Source organism: Pristiophorus japonicus, chromosome 15 (genome assembly GCF_044704955.1).
Source record: "Pristiophorus japonicus isolate sPriJap1 chromosome 15, sPriJap1.hap1, whole genome shotgun sequence".
NCBI classification, from domain to species: domain Eukaryota; kingdom Metazoa; phylum Chordata; class Chondrichthyes; family Pristiophoridae; genus Pristiophorus; species Pristiophorus japonicus.
Window position 1 is genome coordinate 48500994 of NC_091991.1, and position 19121 is coordinate 48520114.

The 19121-nt window shown below is 47.2% G+C and overlaps 1 protein-coding gene across 1 annotated transcript in view; it reads left to right on the forward strand.

Moving 5' to 3' along the window:
• The window catches only part of kcnq1.2 (potassium voltage-gated channel, KQT-like subfamily, member 1.2), a 1103902-nt gene that overhangs the window by 128643 nt on the left and 956138 nt on the right, over window positions 1-19121 (forward strand). The window contains exon 6 of the mRNA XM_070901706.1: window positions 15434-15574. Within this exon, the coding sequence (XP_070757807.1) occupies window positions 15434-15574 (141 nt within the window). The remainder of the gene's footprint in view (window positions 1-15433; window positions 15575-19121) is intronic.

A 19121-nucleotide genomic window follows, 5' to 3' on the forward strand; every position in this document is an offset into this window, starting at 1 on the left:
TGAGATTTTTAGTAGTGTTCTTCGCAAATTAAATACTAGAACTCCATTTTGGAAGATGAGGTTTTACTTTCCCCTTTATGCAACAGAGAGCTGATCAGTGGAACAATTTCATTTCCATAGTGCATCCTAATTTCTGGACTTAGGCTTTTTCATAGATTTGATCTCAAAATTAATGTTTTAGTTACATAGCAAATATCAAAAGGACATCTGGGCCATTTACACTAAATGGGAATTATATATATATATATATATATATATATATATTATATATTTTGTAGACTAGTTCCAATGAGATTGCTTTGAAATCTTTTCTCATCTGTTCTCAGTTATCATGTCATCTTGATGAAATATGAAGAATATTTCATGGAGATGTCATTATATATGGTTATAAGGGACTAATGACCTGCTATCTTGGCATTTGCTGATTAGTTAAATATGTTAAGTCTCATAATTATATAGGACATTTAAACTGACAAGATTGCTGTTTTTTGTTTGTTTAACCCTAAAAAAGTTCTAGGACAAAATTGCTGGAGCATTTGAACTCAGAAAATGTTGATTACTCACAGCTGTCATTTCAGAAACAGCAACAGTGGCTTCAAGGTTCAGTTAACTTTAAATGAAGAATGCAGGGGTCACATTATTCCAACCATAATTGAAAAACCCTTTAAAATCACAGTTGTGCATGTGTGTTAGCTCATTTGCTTTGGAACATCAATAAAGTAAACTTTTGCAATGTACTGTTACTCCAGAACTGGAACTAATTTTAAAGATTTGGTTTTTAAAAGTTTAAAAACTATAATATAAAGACTGTAAACAAAAGATATGGAGTAATAAGTTAGTTATGGTGGCACCCCATTCACCACCTTAAACATTCACTCCCTCCACTACCAGCATGTGCTTGCAGTGTGTGCCATCTGCAGCAACTTGCCAAGACTTCTTCAGCAGCACCTCCCAAACTCATGACTTCTGCCACCTAGAAGGACAAGGGCAGCAAGCGCATGGGAACACCACCACCTCCACGTTCCCCTCCAGGTCACGCACCATCCTGACTTGGAAGTATATCATCATTCCTTCATCGCTGGATCAAAATCCTGGAACTCCTTTCCTAACAGCACTGTTGGGAGTACCTGCACCACATGGACTGCAGCAGTTCAAGAAGGCGGCTAATCACCACCTTCTCAAGGGCAATTAGGGATGGGCAATAAATGCTGGCCTTGCCAGCGACGCCCATCTCCCATGAACGAATAAAAACAAAGTTGATAGTACAAGAGATTATTTTCTTTATTTACATTCCTTTGGTTCATTGTTCTGTTACAGACTTATTAAAGATATCTGCTTATAAATGAATCTGCCGCCCCATTAGAACGTAGTGGAATGTTACCAGGGCTCCAAGGGTTAAATTATGAGGTGAGTTTACATAAACTAGGCTTGTAATCTCTGGAATATAGAAGATTAAGGGGTAATTTAATGGATGCTTTTAGGATTTTGAAAGGAATTGATAAGGTAGATAGAGAGTAATGTTTTCTACTGGTGGGCGGAGTTTAGGATAAGGGGACGTAACTTTAAAATCAGAATCCGGCCACCCAGGAGAGAAGTTAGGAAACACAAGCCAAGGGTATTAAGGAATATGGAGCTTAAAGCAGGTGGATGGAGTTAGGATACAGATCAGCCATGATCTCATTGAATGGCGGAATGGGTTCAAGGAGCTGAATTACCTACTCTTGTTCCTATGTAAGTCCTAGAACCTGATGGGATTGTCTAAAATAGAATTTTTAACAGTGGTTGTACAAGAATATTTTCAGTATGTGGGCAGCAATACTAGAAGAATCATATTTCAAGTTTTATATTTTAATATCCAATAAGAATTACAGCATAATTTTGATATGTATCTTGCAGATGCTACACTTCCAAACTGTCTTATGTGTATTTTACTTTAAAAGGATTCAGACATAATTAACAGCAAAGACGTAACAATTTTAAGTTTTGTTTCAGATGGTACCAATTTAGAAAGTTACATACAAATTCAGTTCTGATTAGTTTGAATCATTTAATTTAAAAATCACTGCATTCGTAAAACTAAAGTTGGCAGTGACTTGGGCTTTATTATTTAATGCCTGCATCAAAAAGATGAGGTTTTGATAGTAGGAAGTAATGGGCCGTAAGTTGTGCATCCAGTACTTGCGATCTGTCAAGAATTTTCTTGACCGATCCAATGCATCCCTGGGGAAAGGGCATCCGGAGGGTGGAGAATTGGGCTATTTGTCACAGCTACCTTGATTACACTTCCTCCCACCCCGCATCCTGTTAAGTCACCATTCCATTTTCCCAGTTTCTCTGTTCTGATGCAACCTCCCACATCAGTGCTTCCGATATATCTTCCTTTTTCCTCGACCGAGGATTTCCCTCCATCGTGGTTGATGGGGCCCTTGACAGTGTCCGTCTCTTTTCCTGCACTTTCCCCTCATCCTTTCCTCTCCCTCTCAGAACCAGGACAGTGTTCCCCTTGTCCTCACCTTCCATCCCACCAGCCTCCATAGTCAATGGATCATCCTCTGCCATTTCTATCACCTCCAGCATAATGACACCCACAAAAGACATCTTCCCCTTTCAGCATTCTACTGGGACCATTCCCTCCAAGGTTCTCTGGTCCACTCTTCCATCACATCCAACACCTGCTTTCCATTCCCATCACACCTTCCCATGCGAGTGCAGGAGATGCAACACCTGCCTTTCATCTCCCTTACCACTGTCCAAACCCCCAAACATTCCTTCCAGGTAAAACAGCGATTTACTTGTACTACTTTAATTTAATATACTATATTCGCTGCTCGCGATGCTGTCTACTCTACATTGAGGAGAACAAACGCAGATTGGGTGATCGCTTTGCTGAACACTTCCATTCAGTTCGCAAGCATAACCCTGAGCTTCTGGTTGCTATTTTAATTCTCCGTCCTACTCCCATTCTGACCTTACTGTCCTCTGACTCCTACACTGTTCCAATGAAGTTCAACGGAAGCTCAAGGAACAGTACTTCATCTTTCGAATAGTCACTTTACAATCTTCCAGACTCAACATCGAGTTCAACAACTTCAGATTATGACCACAGCTCCTATTTGTTCGGAGAGCAAATGCTAGTAATGATTCTGTTGTTCATTTAATCACTCCTGACTTCCACCCTATCACAGAGCTTTTTATTCTTTCCTCCCCAGCCCCCGCCACATTTCCCTGCCTCTGTGCTTGCTTAAAACATGTTACAGGCAATTACAAGCCAGTCAGTTTAACATCGGTGTTGGGGAAGCTTTTAGAAACAGTAATCAAGGAGAAAATTAACAGCAACTTGGACAAGCATGGACTAATAAGAGTGCCAGCACAGATTTGTTACGGGCAAATCGTGTTTAATTAACTTGATTGAGTTTTATGATGAGGTAATGGATGGTGGATGAGGGCAGTGCAGTTGATGTTGTCTATATGGACTATCAAAAGGCATTTGATAAAGTACCTTGTACTAGGCTTGTTAGCAAAATTGAAGCCCATGGGATTAAAGGGGCAATAGAAGAATGGATACAAAATTGGCTTAGGGATAGAAAACAGTCGTTGTGAATGGCTGTTCTTCGGATTGGAAGGAGGTGTACAGTGGTATTCCCCAAGGTTCAGTACTCAGACCACTGCTGATTTTGATATATATATTAATGACTTGGACTTGTGGGTACAGGGCACAATTTTGAAATTTGCAGATGACACGAAACTTGGAAGTGTAGTAAACAGTGAGGAAGACTTCAAGAGGACATAGGCTGGTGGAAGGGTCGGACACATGTCAGATGAAATTAAATGCAGAGAAATGTGAAGACATATTTTGGTAGGCAGAATGAGGAGAGGTCATACACACTAAATGATACAATTTTAAAGCAGGTGCAAGAACAGAAAGACCTGCGGGTGCTTGTACAAAAATATTTGTAGGTGGCAGGACAGGTTAACAAAGTAGTTAATAAAGCATATGGGATTCTGGGCTTCATAAATAGAGACATAGGGGGCAAAATTGCTCTGCGCCCCGATTGGGGGCGATAACCTGCTGGTGCCAGGACTTCCTGCACCCGTGCGCTCCACTTAAGGCGTGGGACTAGTGGGGCGAGTAGTGCAGTGCTAAGCAGATACTCTGCGTAGCACTGACGTGCTTCGCTTAAAGGAGAGGGCCACTGCGCACTCTACAAGGCCACTGATGGCCTCCAATAGACTATCAAGGCAGCTTGCGAGCGGGCCAGCAGTGTGGCACCCAAAATAGTGTCTGGCTGCATGACTGCGGCCCAGATCACGTTAAGGAGCAATTGTGGGAGCTGACTGGGGAGTTGGCGAAAGATTAAAGATGGCAGCACGGGGCGCTGGCGACCTCCCCACAAACTTTTTCCCTGCAAGCGGATGTCAGCCAGCTTCGTGACCTATGAGGCTGGAGTTGACAGCCACTTGCGCCAGCCTCGCGGGCCATGTGGCAATATCCCCAGTGGGGAGGCAAGGTTTCGGCGCACGGTGCTGAGGGATTGCTGTGCACGGCGATGACATCACCGCAGGTCGGGAGGATAAAAGAGCTGGAGCGTGGGCCCTGCAACATCGTGGACCACCCCTGTGATGTATGTAGACCATGTATACTAACTGTATAGTCACATAAGGTGTGCCACCAGAGGGCACTGCGTGGGAGACCTGAGGGTCACCTGCATAGCTGTGCAGGGCCCAGTATAAAAGGCTGCCCACCACGCTTGTGCCTCACTCTGGAGTTACAATAAATGGGACTTGGGTCACAACAGCTCAAGTACAATAATAGACCTCGTGGAGTCATTAATAAGAGTATTAAAGACATAACCCCAACCTGCAAGAGAACACCACCGCAGGTCGGGAGGATAAAAGATCATGCCACTTCTGGTGCGAGCCGTTCCAAATGCACGACTACTTCGAGGTGGGTGACTGGGTGACATCGTCAAGACCCAGGTCGCCTTTTGGAGCATGGGCAGGTTCATCGGCGGGACCCAGGTACAGCAGAGAAGCAGGAAGGTCGGGACGGATGAGCGGTGACAGATCGGGTGGAGGTGTGGCGAATGATTGAGGCGGAGGAGCGGCAAGAGATCATGGCTGAGGTTCGGCGAGTGTTCGTGGCGGAGGTGCGGCAAATGTTTTGTGGCGGCAGTGCGGCGAATGTTTTGTGGTGGAGGAGCGGTGAGAGATCGTGGCAGAGGTGCAGCAAATGAGGGTACGGGGCCCAGAAGAACCGAGGGCCCGGGGCAGCACGGGCCAGCCCACACTGCGATATGTGTGCACAGTAGGTCCATGCAGCAGAGCAAGTCTCCAGTCGTCCTGCCACTGGATAAAGGCCTAGCTCTGTCAAGCCTGTGCGGTGGCTGATGTGCAACGGACACCACATGTTTTAAAAAAAAAAAAAATCCACGCACCGGCATCTTCCACCCCTGGAGATCAGGACTGGAATATCAGGTCCTTCAATGAAACATCTGTGAACTCATCCCTTTTGGTGTGGAAGAAAGTCATCCTCATTCGAGGGACCGCCTATGATGATGATGATGTCACCGCTGGTTGTGCGGCGGCCTGGGCAATTTCCCGGAAGCCGGTATCGCAGCCCCCTCTCACCCCAGGCAAAAAGTGTCTTGCCCCCCCGTTAGCGTGTGCATCCCCAGAGGTGTTAACGGGCCTCTGAAAAAGGAGCAATTTCACCCTCATAGTGTACAAAAGCCAGGAAGTTATGCTAAACCTATATAAAACACTAGTTCGGATGCTGCTGGAGTATTGTGTCCAATTCTGGGCACCACACTTTAGGAAGGACGTGAAGGCTTTGGCGAGGGTACAGAAGAAATTTACTAGAATGGTTTCAGGGATGAGAATACAATTATGTGGATAGACTAGAGAAGAGAAGGCTAAGAGGAGAATAATAGAGGTGTTGAAAATCATGAAGGGTTTAGATAGAGTAAATAAAGAGAAACTGTTTCCAATGGCTGAAGGGTCGATAACCAGAGGGCACAGATTTCAGGTGATTGGCAAAAGAACCAGAGGTGACATGAGGAAAAACCTTTTTACACAACGAATGGTTAGGATTTGGAATGCACTGCTTGATAGGATGGTGGATACAGATTCAATGGTAGCCTTCAAAAGGGAATTGGATAAATACTTGGAAAAAATTGCAGGGGAGTGGGACTACCTGGATTGCTCTTTGAAAGAGCCGGTGCAGATTCAAAGGGGCGAATGGCCTCCTTCTGTGCTGTATTCTATGATTCGACATCTGTAACATTCTCCAGGTCTGACAAAACGCTACCTGCCTGAAGCGGGCTGAATGTGGAAGAACACATGGGTTTGGGTGCGGATGGGGGGATTAAAACTAGCGAAATTGACAGCACATCGGGAAGCCGGCATTTGTCTCCAGTGTGTTCAGCTGCCTGCGCGCAACCTCCTTGGAAGAAACGTATTGTCAATTTCGATATGCTAATCGCTCAATTAGAGCGATATTGACACTGTTTTCACTAACGTCGGTTCCACGGGTTGCCCAGGCTTCCTGAAACTCGCCAGTGAAACCAAGGTGAGTACACAATGGCAATTGAGGGGGCTGAAACAATTTCTGGCAAAGATGCCAATAAATACTCATAGCTGCTTTCTTACCTGTTAGTGGGAAAAGGCTGTTCAGAGTACTTTTGCTGAGAGGTTACGTCGTACAATTTAGAGCAGACCACAATTGTGGAAAGTAAACTCTATCATCAGAATGGGTGCTGCTTGTGCTGCCTTAGATTGGATCTCAGATGAGGGCCAAGGTGACCAGCAACAGCACCCGCAGCAGCCTGTAGTTGCACAACAGGGAGGGGACCAGCAGAAAGGTGCAGCTCGCAGGAGGCATACCCACAAAACAGAGTCTATAGGCCGAGGATCAGTTCCCTTGACTTGTCTGAACACCTCTGTCGCAGAAGGCTAGTGTCAGGTGGTGGCAGACATTTGCATTCTGCTAGAAGGACGACGACTGGACCTGGTAGCCACACATTACCACCGGCTGTCACAAGTCACCACCATCCTCAACTTTTTGGCCTCTGGATCCTTCTAAGGCTCTGCCGCAGACAAATGCAGGATCTCCAAGTCAGCCGCGCACAAATTCGTAAGACAGGTAACTGATGGCTTGCTTGCCAAGGCTGCAATGAAGTCAACTTTGCCACCGATTATGCCAGTCAGAATGAGTTGGCACTCGGCTTGGCGGCTCTGGCTGGCTTCTCTGGTGCAGTGCATCATTGACTGCACACAGGTGGTAATCTGGGCACCCCCAGAATAACCAGGATTAATCAACAGCAAGGGCTTCCGCTCCATCAATATACAACTGGTGTGCAGCCACAAAGATCTTTATGCAGGTATATGCAAGATTCCTAGGCAGCTGCCATGGTGCTTTCATCCTGCAGCTGTCCAAGCTCCCTGATCTTTTCGCACCTGAAGCAGACTCGAGGGATGGCCACTGGGCCACAAGGGAAACCCATTGCAAACTTGGCTCATGACACCCATGAGAAACCCAACCACTGAAGCCCAATAGCAGTACAATAAATGCCATACAACCACCAGATGTGTGATTGAACAGGTCATCGGCATGCTGAAGATGTGCTTCAGGTTCCTGGACAGATCTGGAGTCGCCCTTCAGAATGCACCAGCCACGGCCTCCCAAATGGTCTTGGTTTGCTGTGCTCTGCACAACATTGCGCAACAGTGAGGCTTGGCCCTGCAGGAGAAACATGGCAAAGACAGAACCTCCATGGACGATTTGGAGGGGGAGGAGGAGGATGAAGAAGAACAGGGTGATGAGGGAAATACACCCTCAGCAGCTTACATTGCTGCCCAGGAAGGCAGGAATTCCCTTGGTAATATGCAAGGTTCACCAGTGAATCCATGTCACCAGAAAATGGCACTCTTCCTGCAATCCTGCAATGAACCAATCACGTCTTCAACATCTCCCCCATTGGTTCCCATCAATTCATGGCCTCACATTCATCATCAACAAGTTAGAAGGCCACTTACCACCAAGAATAGACAAGATAGGCAAGTGGTGAAAATGAATCACATTTATGTGATCTAAATAAATAACTTATCAAAACAACGTTTTCTCAGACACTAATGTGCAGTCCCTTGTGCAATTACAAACCCTTGTTATATATGTGGACTTGTATTTACTCTGTATAGCCACTAGAGGTCTCATTCCCCAGAGTCCCAAGGGATCCCATAATCCCTTGGGAGCGCAGGTATTTAAGAAGGCTTCACAGGTTGGAGAGGCGCTCTGGAGACCTGCAATAAAATACTAAGGTCACATGTTACTTTGAGCTCAGTGTTCACTGACTCTTTCTCCATACACAACAACTGGCAACGAGATACAGATAACGAACCCAAAGATGCAGAGAACAGTGGGCATCCTGGAAAAATTTCCGGAGGGAGATGATTGGGAAACTTTTGTGAAGCGACTCGACCAATACTTCGTGGCCAATGAGCGAGATGGGGAAGAGAGCGCTGCCTAGCGCAGGGCGATCCTCCTCACCGTCTGTGGGGCACCAACGTATGGCCTCGTGAAGAATCTGCTCTCTCAAGCGAAACCCACGGAGAAATCGTACGACAATTTGTGCACACTAGTCGGAGAACATTTGAACCTGAAGGAAAGCGTTCTGATGGTGAGGTTCCGGTTCTACACCTACAAAAGGTCTGAAGGCCAAGAAGTGGTGAGTTATGTCGCCGAGCTAAGAAGTCTTGCAGGACATTGCGAATTTGAAGGACATTTGCAGCACATGCTGAGACTTTTTTTGTACTTGGCATTGGCCACGAAACCATACTTCACAAAATTTTGACTGTAGAGACCCCAACCTTGAGTAAGGCCATAGCAATAGCCTAGGCGTTCATTGCCACCAGTGACAATATGAAGCAAATCTCTCAGCACACAAGTGCTGCTACAAGTACTGTGAACAAAGTGATATTTTCGAATCGTAACGTACAGGGCAGATCACACACATCTGCAGCATGTCCGCAGATGACTCAAGAGTCCACCATCAAGGGTGATGAATGCAATGCCATTAACATCTTGTTGGCGCTGCAGAGGTGATCATCGTTTCCATTCATGCTGATTCAAAGGATACGTTTGCAAGGGCTGTGGAACAATGGGACACCTCCAACGAGTGTGCAGGCGAGCTGCTAAGCCTGTTAGACCTGCAAACCACCATGTTGCAGAGGAGGATCACGACAGACCAGAGCCTCAGATCGAGGAGGCAGAGGTACATGGGGTGCACACATTCACCATGAATTGTCCCCCGATAATGCTGAATGTTGAACGAAATGGACTCCCAGTGTCAGTGGAGCTGGACCCGGGCGCAAGCCAGTCCATCATGGACAAAAAGACTTTCGAAAGGTTGTGGTGCAACAAGGCCTCAAGGCCAGTCTTAACTTCAATTCGCACAAAACTAAGAACTTGCACAAAAGAATTGATTCCTGTAATCAGCAGTGCTACCATAAAGGTCTCCTACGTTGGAGCGGTGCACAAGCTACCACTCTGGGTGGTACCGGGCGATGGTCCCACGCTGCTCGGCAGAAGCTGGCTGGGAAAGACACGCTGGAACTGGGACGACGTCCGAGCGCTATCACCCGCTGACAACACTTTGTGTGCCTAGATCTTAAACAAATTTCCTTCGCTGTTCAAACCAGGCATCAGGAAATTCCAAGGAGCAAAAGTGCAGATCCACCTAATTCCGGGGGCGTGACCCATCCATCACAAAGCAAGAGCAGCACCATACATGATGAGAGAAAGGGTGGAAATCGAGCTAGACTGGCTGCAAAGAGAGGGCATCATTTCACCGATCGAGTTCAGCGAGTGAGCCAGTCCGATTGTCCCAGTCTTCCAGGGAGACGGCACTGTCGGAATCTGTGGTGTTTACAAAGTAACTATCAATCGTTTCTCCCTGCAGGACCAATGCCCACTACCAAAGGCCTACGACCTCTTTGCAACGCTGGCGGGGGGAAAGACGTTCACGAAACTGGAGCTGACTTCAGCCTACATGACGCAGGAACTGGAGGAATCATCGAAGGCTCTCTCCTGCATCAACACGCACAAGGGCCTTTTTGTTTATAACAGATGCCCATTTGGAATCTGATCAGTGGCGGCAATCTTCCAGAGAAACATGGAAAGTTGACTGAAGTCGGTTCCGTACACCATGGTCTTCCAGGACGACATCTTGATTACAGGTCGGAACACAGTCGAGCATCTGCAGAATCTAGAGGAGGTTCTTAATCGACTCAACCACGTGAGGCTCAGGTTAAAATGCTCGAAGTGCGTTTTCCTGGCACCTGAAGTGGAGTTCCTGGGAAGGAGGACTGCGACGGACGGCTTCAGGCCCACCAATGCGAAGACGGAGGCAATCGAGAACGCACCGAGGCCACAGAACGTGACGGAGCTGCGGTCGTTTCTGGGACTCTTGAACTACTTTGGTAACTTCTTACCAGGTCTCAGCACACTGCTAGAACCACTACATGTCTTGCTATGAAAAGGGGGCAAATGGGTTTGGGACAAAAGCCAAGGAAATGCCTTTGTAAAAGCGAGAAAATTGTTATGCTCAAACAAATTGCTTGTGTTGTATGATCCATGTTAGCGTTTGGTACAAGCATGTGATGCGCAGCATATGGCGTCGGGTGTGTATTGCAACAAGCTAATGATTTCTGGAAACTGCAACCGGTTGCTTATATTCAGGAGTCTGTCCAAGGCTGAGAGGGCCTACAGCATGATTGAAAAAGAAGCGTTAGCGTGTGTCTATGGGGTAAAGCAAATGCACCGATACCTGTTTAGGCTAAAATTCGAATTGGAAACTGACCATAAGCCACTTCTATCCCTGTTTTCCAAGAGTAAAGGGATAAATACCAACGCATCGGCCCGCATCCAGAGATGGGCGCTCACATTGTCCGCATACAACTATGCCATCCGCCACAGGCCAGGCACAGAAAACTGTGCCGATGCTCTCAGTAGGCTGCTGTTGCCCACCACGGGGGTGGAAATGATGCAGCCCACAGAGCTCGCCATAGTTATGGAAGCATTTGAGAGTCAGCAATTACCCGTCACTGCCCGGCAGATCAAAACCTGGACAAGCCAGGACCCCTTCTTATCTCTAGTCAAAAGCTGTGTGCTTCACGGGAGCTGGTCCAGTGTACCAGTGGAAATGCGGGAGAAGAAAAAGTCGTTCCAGCGGCGCAAAGATGAAATGTCTTTCCAGGCAGACTGCCTTCTGCGGGGCAATCGAGTAGTGGTCCCCAAGAAAGGCAGAGATACCTTCATCAATGACCTCCACACCACCCACCCAGGCATCGTAATGATGAAAGTGATAGCCAGATCCCATGTAAGGTGGCCCGGTATCGATGCGGACTTAGAGTCCTGCGTTCACAGATGTAATGCATGTTCGCAGTTAAGCAATGCACCAGGGAGGTGCCGCTAAGTTTATGGTCGTGGCCCTCCAAACCGTGGTCTAGGGCATGCGTCGACTATGCAGGCCCGTTCTTGGGTAAAATGTTCCTTGTGGTTGTAGACGTGTACTCCAAGTGGATTGAATGTGCGATAATGTCAGCTAGCACGTCCGCTGCCACTACTGAAAGCCTGCGGGCCATGTTTGCCACACACAGCTTACCCGATGTCCTGCTGAGCGAAAACAGGCCATGTTTTACCAGTGCTGAGTTCAAAGAATTCATCACCCGTAATGGGATCAAACCTATCATATCTGCCCCGTTTAAACCAGTGTCTAATGGTCAGGCAAAGAGAGCAGTGCAAACCATCAAACAAGGCTTGAAGAGGGTAACTGAAGGTTCACTGCAGACTCGCCTATCCCGAGTCCTGCTTAGCTACTGCACGAGACCCCACTCATTCACTGGGATCCCACCTGCTGAACTCATGAAAAGAGCACTTAAGACAAGGCTCTCGTTAGTTCACCCTGATCTACGTGAACAGGCGGCTTCAACAAAGTGCATACCATGATGGTGCAAATGTGTCACGCGAGATTGAAATCAATGATCCAGTATTCATTTTAAATTGTGGACAAGGTTCCAAATGGCTTCCCTGCACTGTTGTTGCCAAAGAGGGGAGCAGGTGTTTCGGGTCAAACTTTCAAATGGACTCATTCACCGGAAACACTTGGACCAAATCAAACTCAGATTCACGGACTACCATTGAGCAACCCACCTTGGACCCTACCTTTTTTTTGATCCCCCAACACACACACCAGTGGCAACCGACACCATGGTTGGCCACGAAGCAGAACCCATCATCCACAGCAGCCCTGCAGGGCCCAACACACTCGGCAGCCCAGCAAGGCCAGCTGTACAGTAGCCCAGCGAGGGCCCAATAAATGATTCAACAACACCAACTTTCACGCTGAGACGATCAACCAGGGCAAGAAGGGCCCTAGATCGAATCACATTGTAAATAGTTACACTATTGACTTTGCGGGGGAATGTTGTTATATATGTGGACTTGTATTTACTCTGTACAGCCACCAGAGGGCTCATTCTCTGGAGTCCCAAGGGATCCCATAATCCCTTGGAAGCACAGGTATTTAAGAAGGCTTCACAGGTTGGAGAGGCCCTCTGGAAACCTGCAATAAAAGACTAAGGTCATACATTACTTTGAGTTCACAGTATTCACTTTGACTCTTTCTCCATACACAACATTTACACTTCCTTTTTCTGCTACTCCTACGTGGTGCAACCTGTGTGGCATCGGCAGAGGGAGAGGCAGGCTGCTCAGATCGCTGCTCTGACTGCTGAGATGCTCTTCGCCGATGTCCTCTGAGTTTTGGAATCCGAGAGACCCTGACCAAAGACTGCACCTGTGTCGGGGCCGACTCGGCTATCGGGAGATGAAGCAGCATGTGGGCTACTGACAGAGGTGGGCTGTAGGTGAGAAGTTGAAGCGCTTTGAGTAGAGTCCCTACTTCCATGATCTCCTTTCGTTTTCACTGTCATGACTCAGCTGCACTTCACTGCTACCTCTGTGCTGGAGAATACTTTTGTGCAGATCAGTGCAGCCCTGTAAGGCTAAGGTATCTGTCAATGTATTTAAGGTGGCAGACATAATGGCATCCAGAGTCTGCATGGTGGTGTCAAAGCCATGCATGGACTCATTTGATTGGAGTGTATGATGGTTCATGGCATGGCCATTCTATCCGTGCTTGAGGTGGATCCCTCCAATCTTTCTGCTGTCGTGGTAATTCCACTTTGAAGGACTGTCAATGCATGGCACATTGCCTGCTGATGCTCAGTGACACCCTGGAGATACAGCTTCTGTTCAGCTGAGCAGAGCTTGGAGAAGGCTGATCCTGTGATGTGAACTCTCCACTGCTGCCCTGTGTCCACCATCTGCTTTTGCTGACTTCTGAAATGAGTCACTAGGTGAAAACCCAACTTATCTGCTTTACTGTACCTGCCGAAGTGCGAGTATCTGAGCTGGTGCATGGTCTGCATGACTCCTGTGACATTGCACCCTCAGAAGGACTCCACTCCTCTAAGGAATCATCATCAGCGACCTCCACCGACTGCAGCTGCACACGAAAAGGCCCTGAGAGGTAAAAGGCATGAAGTAGTCCTGGCAAGGTAAAAATGTTACAAGTTATCATTATGAAGCTAACCTGACTGAAGCTGATCATATTTCACTCACTGTTGAAATCAAGTCAACTTGACTGAGTGCAGTATGACATGTAGGTAGCTTTGATTTAATTGGTTCACCAGGTAGTTGGGAGCTCCCCATCTCCAACAGCCAGGGAGCAGAAACTCCACTGATCTCCAGTGCGCCTCTTCTGTGCTTGTCAGCTACTGGATGTTTGGAGGGCCCCTTCCAGTTCTCTCCCTCTCCCTGATGTTCTGTGTGCTCTTCTCCTGTAAGGAGGGAAAGAAGAGATGGATGAGTGAGTGTAATGGCTTATGTTCATCCGATGGATGGAGTATATTTGGTGAGGGTGACTATGAAGGGGAGGCATGACATTGCGTGAGGGTGAGTGAGAGTGATAGATGGAGATGTGAGGAAGTGCATCGAAGGAGATGGAGATGTGAGGAAGTGCATCGAAGGAGAAGGAGGGGTGCAGGTGCAAGGTAAGTGGATGTGAGGAGTGGTGTACGAGAGTAGGCTGGACAAGGCAGAATGAGGGGGTGGGATGATGTGCACAGGATGTAGGTTAATGTGCCTCAGTACTCACCTTTCATGACCTGGCTTTCGACACTGAATCCAGGAGCATGGCTCCACGCTCCTGCTGCTGACTTCTTAAGCTACCTCCAACCATTGCTTCGTAGTCTACGCTGAAAGCTTCTTCCTCCCATTGATAGGGAAGAGTCTCTCTCCGACTTCTCTCGGCCCCCAGCAGCACATCCAGGGAAGCATCACTGGAATGAGCCGCAGCTTTTGCCCGTCTGGACTCTCTAATAATCTGTTCTTCTTTTGTTCCCAACTTCAAACATTTTCAAATTACATGTTTGGAGAGTTAAATTTAAATACTGGAGTTGAGATCACGTGTGTGTCCACAGCACACCTATGGCCGCTGATTGGACGTGAAGCCCAAAAGTAAAGTTATAATGGGATGGCTGAGTTTAAAAAGCCACTGACCGACACGCTGCATTTACTTAACAGGTTTTCTGTGCGCTATCGTGCCCCTGTGCTCCAAGTGCGTCACAAAATTTAAAACGGGGCTGTTAACTCTGTTTCTCTCTCCACAGATGCTGCTGAGTATTTCCAAAATTTTCTATTTATATTTCTGATTTCCAGCATCTGCAGTATTTTGCCTTTGTTAAATCTGGAGATGGTTTGTTGACTTTTGCAGTTACAGTAATGTTTAAAAAATATTACTGATGACCATGCTGGATTCTAATAGATTGTGCCCTATTTCAGGGAGAAGGAGGCTTTTCCTATTTGAAAGTCACCTCTTCAACTTTTAGAATCATCAACCAAATATTTTAAGTCATTACGATCATCAGAAATTTCAAGTCTGTGCCAGGTGGCTAAGGTTAAAATCGACCTCACAGTTTAGAACCATCAGAGTGGGAAAGTTAGTTTTAACCCAAATGCCAGAGGTGAAAGACAGTTGGTAGTAGATCTTTTGTACTGGCATCTATTTTTTCATTTCTTGATTTTGGATTAATAAGCGTACTTGTCTTTGTGATGCAGGAGGGATTTTAGTAATAGGAAGGTGTTCCTATAAGAAGGAACACATAGTTTCTGAGTTATTGCAATCAGAAGCTGATTTCTCAGCAAATATTCTCCAAGGGAGAAATGCACAAGGTTACAGAATCTTGTTCTTTGTGCACCTGCTGTGTAAGTCTCCTCCACTTTTAAGATGTGGTTTACAAGCTACAAAAGTACACAGTCCATTATCGGAAATCAGTTGATGCCTTATTGATAATGGAATGTTTTGTTTTGCAGGAACTCATAACAACACTGTACATTGGTTTTCTGGGTCTGATCTTTTCTTCCTATTTTGTGTATCTGGCTGAGAAAGATGCAGTTGATGAGAGAGGGAAGACTGGCTTTGGAAGTTACGCTGATGCCTTATGGTGGGGTGTGGTGAGTTATTTTGTATTTGATACTATACTGTTAATGACATTTTCACACGAGAGTAAGATTAGTTCAACATGCTCTCATTTTGTATTTTAGGGTTAGTATTCTACATATTTTTGAAAAATGCATCAAAATCCACAGGACACACTTTTGAATTGATAATTACTAAAGATGTTCTCTCTTTACTATGCTGTATTGCGACCCAATTTGCTGCAGTGTTGTAAAATAAATGAAGCAGCAATACAAGTCTTGCCATGTAATGAAGGGAATGTAGATGATGGAATGCTTTTCTTGGTGTCATGAAACTCTAGGGGCCCGAACTTGGTGAATGTCTCTAATATGTCCTTACTATACAGTATAAATGCACACGAGGCCCATACTTGAGAAAAGATCACTCTGTGACCAGTTACCTTTATTACCAAGAACTCAAGAGGCAGACGATGGGTGGAGCTTTCCCTTTGACATCACTTCCCCCCCCCCCCCCCCCCCCCAAAGTCTTATTGGGATCACAGGTTAAGTCTCTCTGGTGGTTCACGCTCCCTTGTAGAGCGCCTGAGTTGGGGCTCCGGTTGTTGGGCGCTGGCCTGTGTCTGCTGTTTGCGGTGCCTCAGGCCTGTCCGGACTGGGTTCTCCTCCACTTGGTTCCAGTGTTCGGTCACCTGTGGTGGAGTGAACTCTACATCGTGTTCTTCCTCTGCTTCTATGGGGTTGCTGAACCTCCTTTTTAGTTTGATCCACTGGTAAGATTTGTCCATTGGTAAGTTTAACTACCAAAACCCTATTTCCCCTCTTTGGCAATCACAGTGCCTGCAAGCTATTTGGGCCCTGCAGCATAATTAAGGACAAAAACAGGGTCATTGACATCAATACATCGCGCCCTCGCATTCCTGTCATGGTAGTCACATTGTGAAAGACACCTGCTCTCAACAATTTCTTTCATAGGGTGTATAAGGGATAACCTAGTTTTGAGCGTCCTTTTCATTAGCAGCTCTGCGGTGGAACCCCTGTGAGCGAGTATGGTCGGAATCTATTGGCCAACAAGAGGGGTGATAAGTGGCTTTGTAGGGAACCCCCTTGGATTCTGAGCATCCCCTGTTTGATTATCTGCACTGCTCGTTCTGCCTGGCCGTTTGACATGGTTGATACCATTGCCTGCCATGAAGTCCTGGAATTCAGTGCTTGTGAAGCACGGGCCATTGTTGCTGATGAAGACATCCGGTAGACCATGGGCGGTGAACATTGCCCGTAGACTTTCTATCGTGGCAGAGGATGTGCTTGAATTTAAAATGGCACACTCAATCCATTTGGAGCAGGCGTCTACTACAACCAAAAACATTTTTCCCATGAAAGGACCTGTGTAGTCCACATGGATGTGTGACCATGGCTTGGCGGGCCAGGACCAGGGGCTAAGTGGGGCTTCCCTGAGTGCGTTGCCCAGCTGAGCACACGTGTTGCACCTGTGAACACACAATTCCAGGTCTACATCTATCCCTGGCCACCAAACGTGTGACCTGGCAATTGCCTTCATCATAACAATGCCCGGGTGCTCATTGTGAAGTTCTCTGATAAACACCTCTCTGCCCTTCTGGGGCATGACTACTCGGTTTCCCCACAGTAGGCAATCGACCTGAATCGACAGATCATCCTTGCGCCTATGGAACGGTTTAAACTCCTCAGGGCATGCCCCGTACATGGCTGCAAGTCCCCATTCAGGACACATTTCTTAACTAAAGACAGTAGCGAGTCTTTATTTGTCCAGACTTTAATCTGACGGGCTGTCACAGGTGAGCCTTCACTTTCGAAAGCTTCGTCAGCCATGACCATCTCAGCATCATGCTCAGCTGCCCCCTCACTGGTGGCTAGTGGTAGCCTGCTGAGTGAATTGTGTAGTCATAGGCGGCTAACGTAAGTGCCCACCTCTGTATGCAGGCCGATGCATTTGCATTTATGGCCTTGTTGTCGGCCAAAAGAGACGTTGGGGGTTTGTGATCTGTCTCTAGCTCAAATTTCCTGCCAAACAGGTACTGGTGCATTGTTTTTACTGCATATACACATGCTAGCGTTCCTTTTCTACCATCCCGTAGCCCCTTTCTGCTCAGGACACACTTCTGGAGGCATAAGCTACCGGCTGTAACTGACCATTGGCATTCACATGCTGCAACACACACCCGACCCCATAGGACGATGCATCGCACGTTAAAACTAGTTTCTTACACGGGTCATATAACGTTAACAGTTTGTTAGAGCACGCAATTTGTTATGCTCCATCAAAAGCCCTTTCCTGGCTGTCCCCCCAGACCCAATCGTGACCTTTGCGTAGGAGCACGTGTAGCGGCTCTAACAGCGTGCTCAATTTAGGAAGAAAGTTGCCAAAATAGTTCAGGAGCCCCAGGAACAAACGCAGCTCCGTCGTGTTACGGGGTCTGGGTGCTCGCTGGATCGCTTCTGTTTTAGCTGCAGTAGGTCTGATCCCGTCTGCTGCTACCCTCCTCCTCAGGAATTCTACCTCGAGCTAAGAAGACGCACTTCGCCTTTTTCAGTCGCACCCATACATGGTCCAGTCTGCGTAGCAGCTCCTCCAGGTTGTGGAGGTGTTCTTCAGTATCGCGACCCGTGATGAGGATGTCGTCTTGGAAAATCACCGTCCTTGGAATCGACTTGAGGAGGCTTTCCCAATTTCGCTGAAAAATCACGGTGGCCGAACAAATCCCGAATGGACATCTGTTATACTCAAACAACCCCTTGTGTGTCGTGATGGTGGTCAGCTTCTTCGACTCACTCACCAGCTCCTGGGTCATCTCAGCTGAGGTCAGGTCCAAATTTGAAAAAAGTTTGCCACTGGATAGCGTCGCAAAGAGGTCCTCCGCTCTCGGTAGCGGGTACTGGTCTTGGAGTGACACCCGATTGATGGTGGCCTTGTAATCACCACATATCCTGACTGACCCATCCGCCTTGAGCACCGGCACGATCGGACTCGCCCAGTCACTGAATTCGACTGGCGACATGATGCCTTCCCTCAGCAGGCCGTCCAATTTGCATTCTATCTTTTCCAGCATCACGTACGGCGGTGTACTGGCCTAGCATCCGGTTTTATGTGAATCACTACCTTGGCCCCCATGAAAGTGCCGATGCCGGATTGAAATAATGAGTCAAATTTGTCCAGGACCTGTGAGCATGATACTCGCTCCACAGAAGAAATTGCATTGACATCGCCCCATTTCTAGTTAATGACCGCAAGCCAATTCCAGCCCAGTAGTGCGGGACCGTCCCCCAGGACAATCCAGAGTGGCAACCTGTTCTCCGAATCTTTGTGCGTCACGACTACCGTGGCGCTGCCGAGCACCGGAATGATCTCCTTTATATATGTCCGTAGCTGTTCGTCAATCGGCAATAATTTTGGCCTCCTGACCTTGGACGCCCACAACTTGTCGAACTGTTTGATACTCATCGGGGACTGGCTGGCCCCCGTATCTAGCTCCATTAACACTGGGATGCCATTGAGGAGCACTTTCTTCATTATCGGTGGCGTCCTGGTATATGAACTGCATATGTG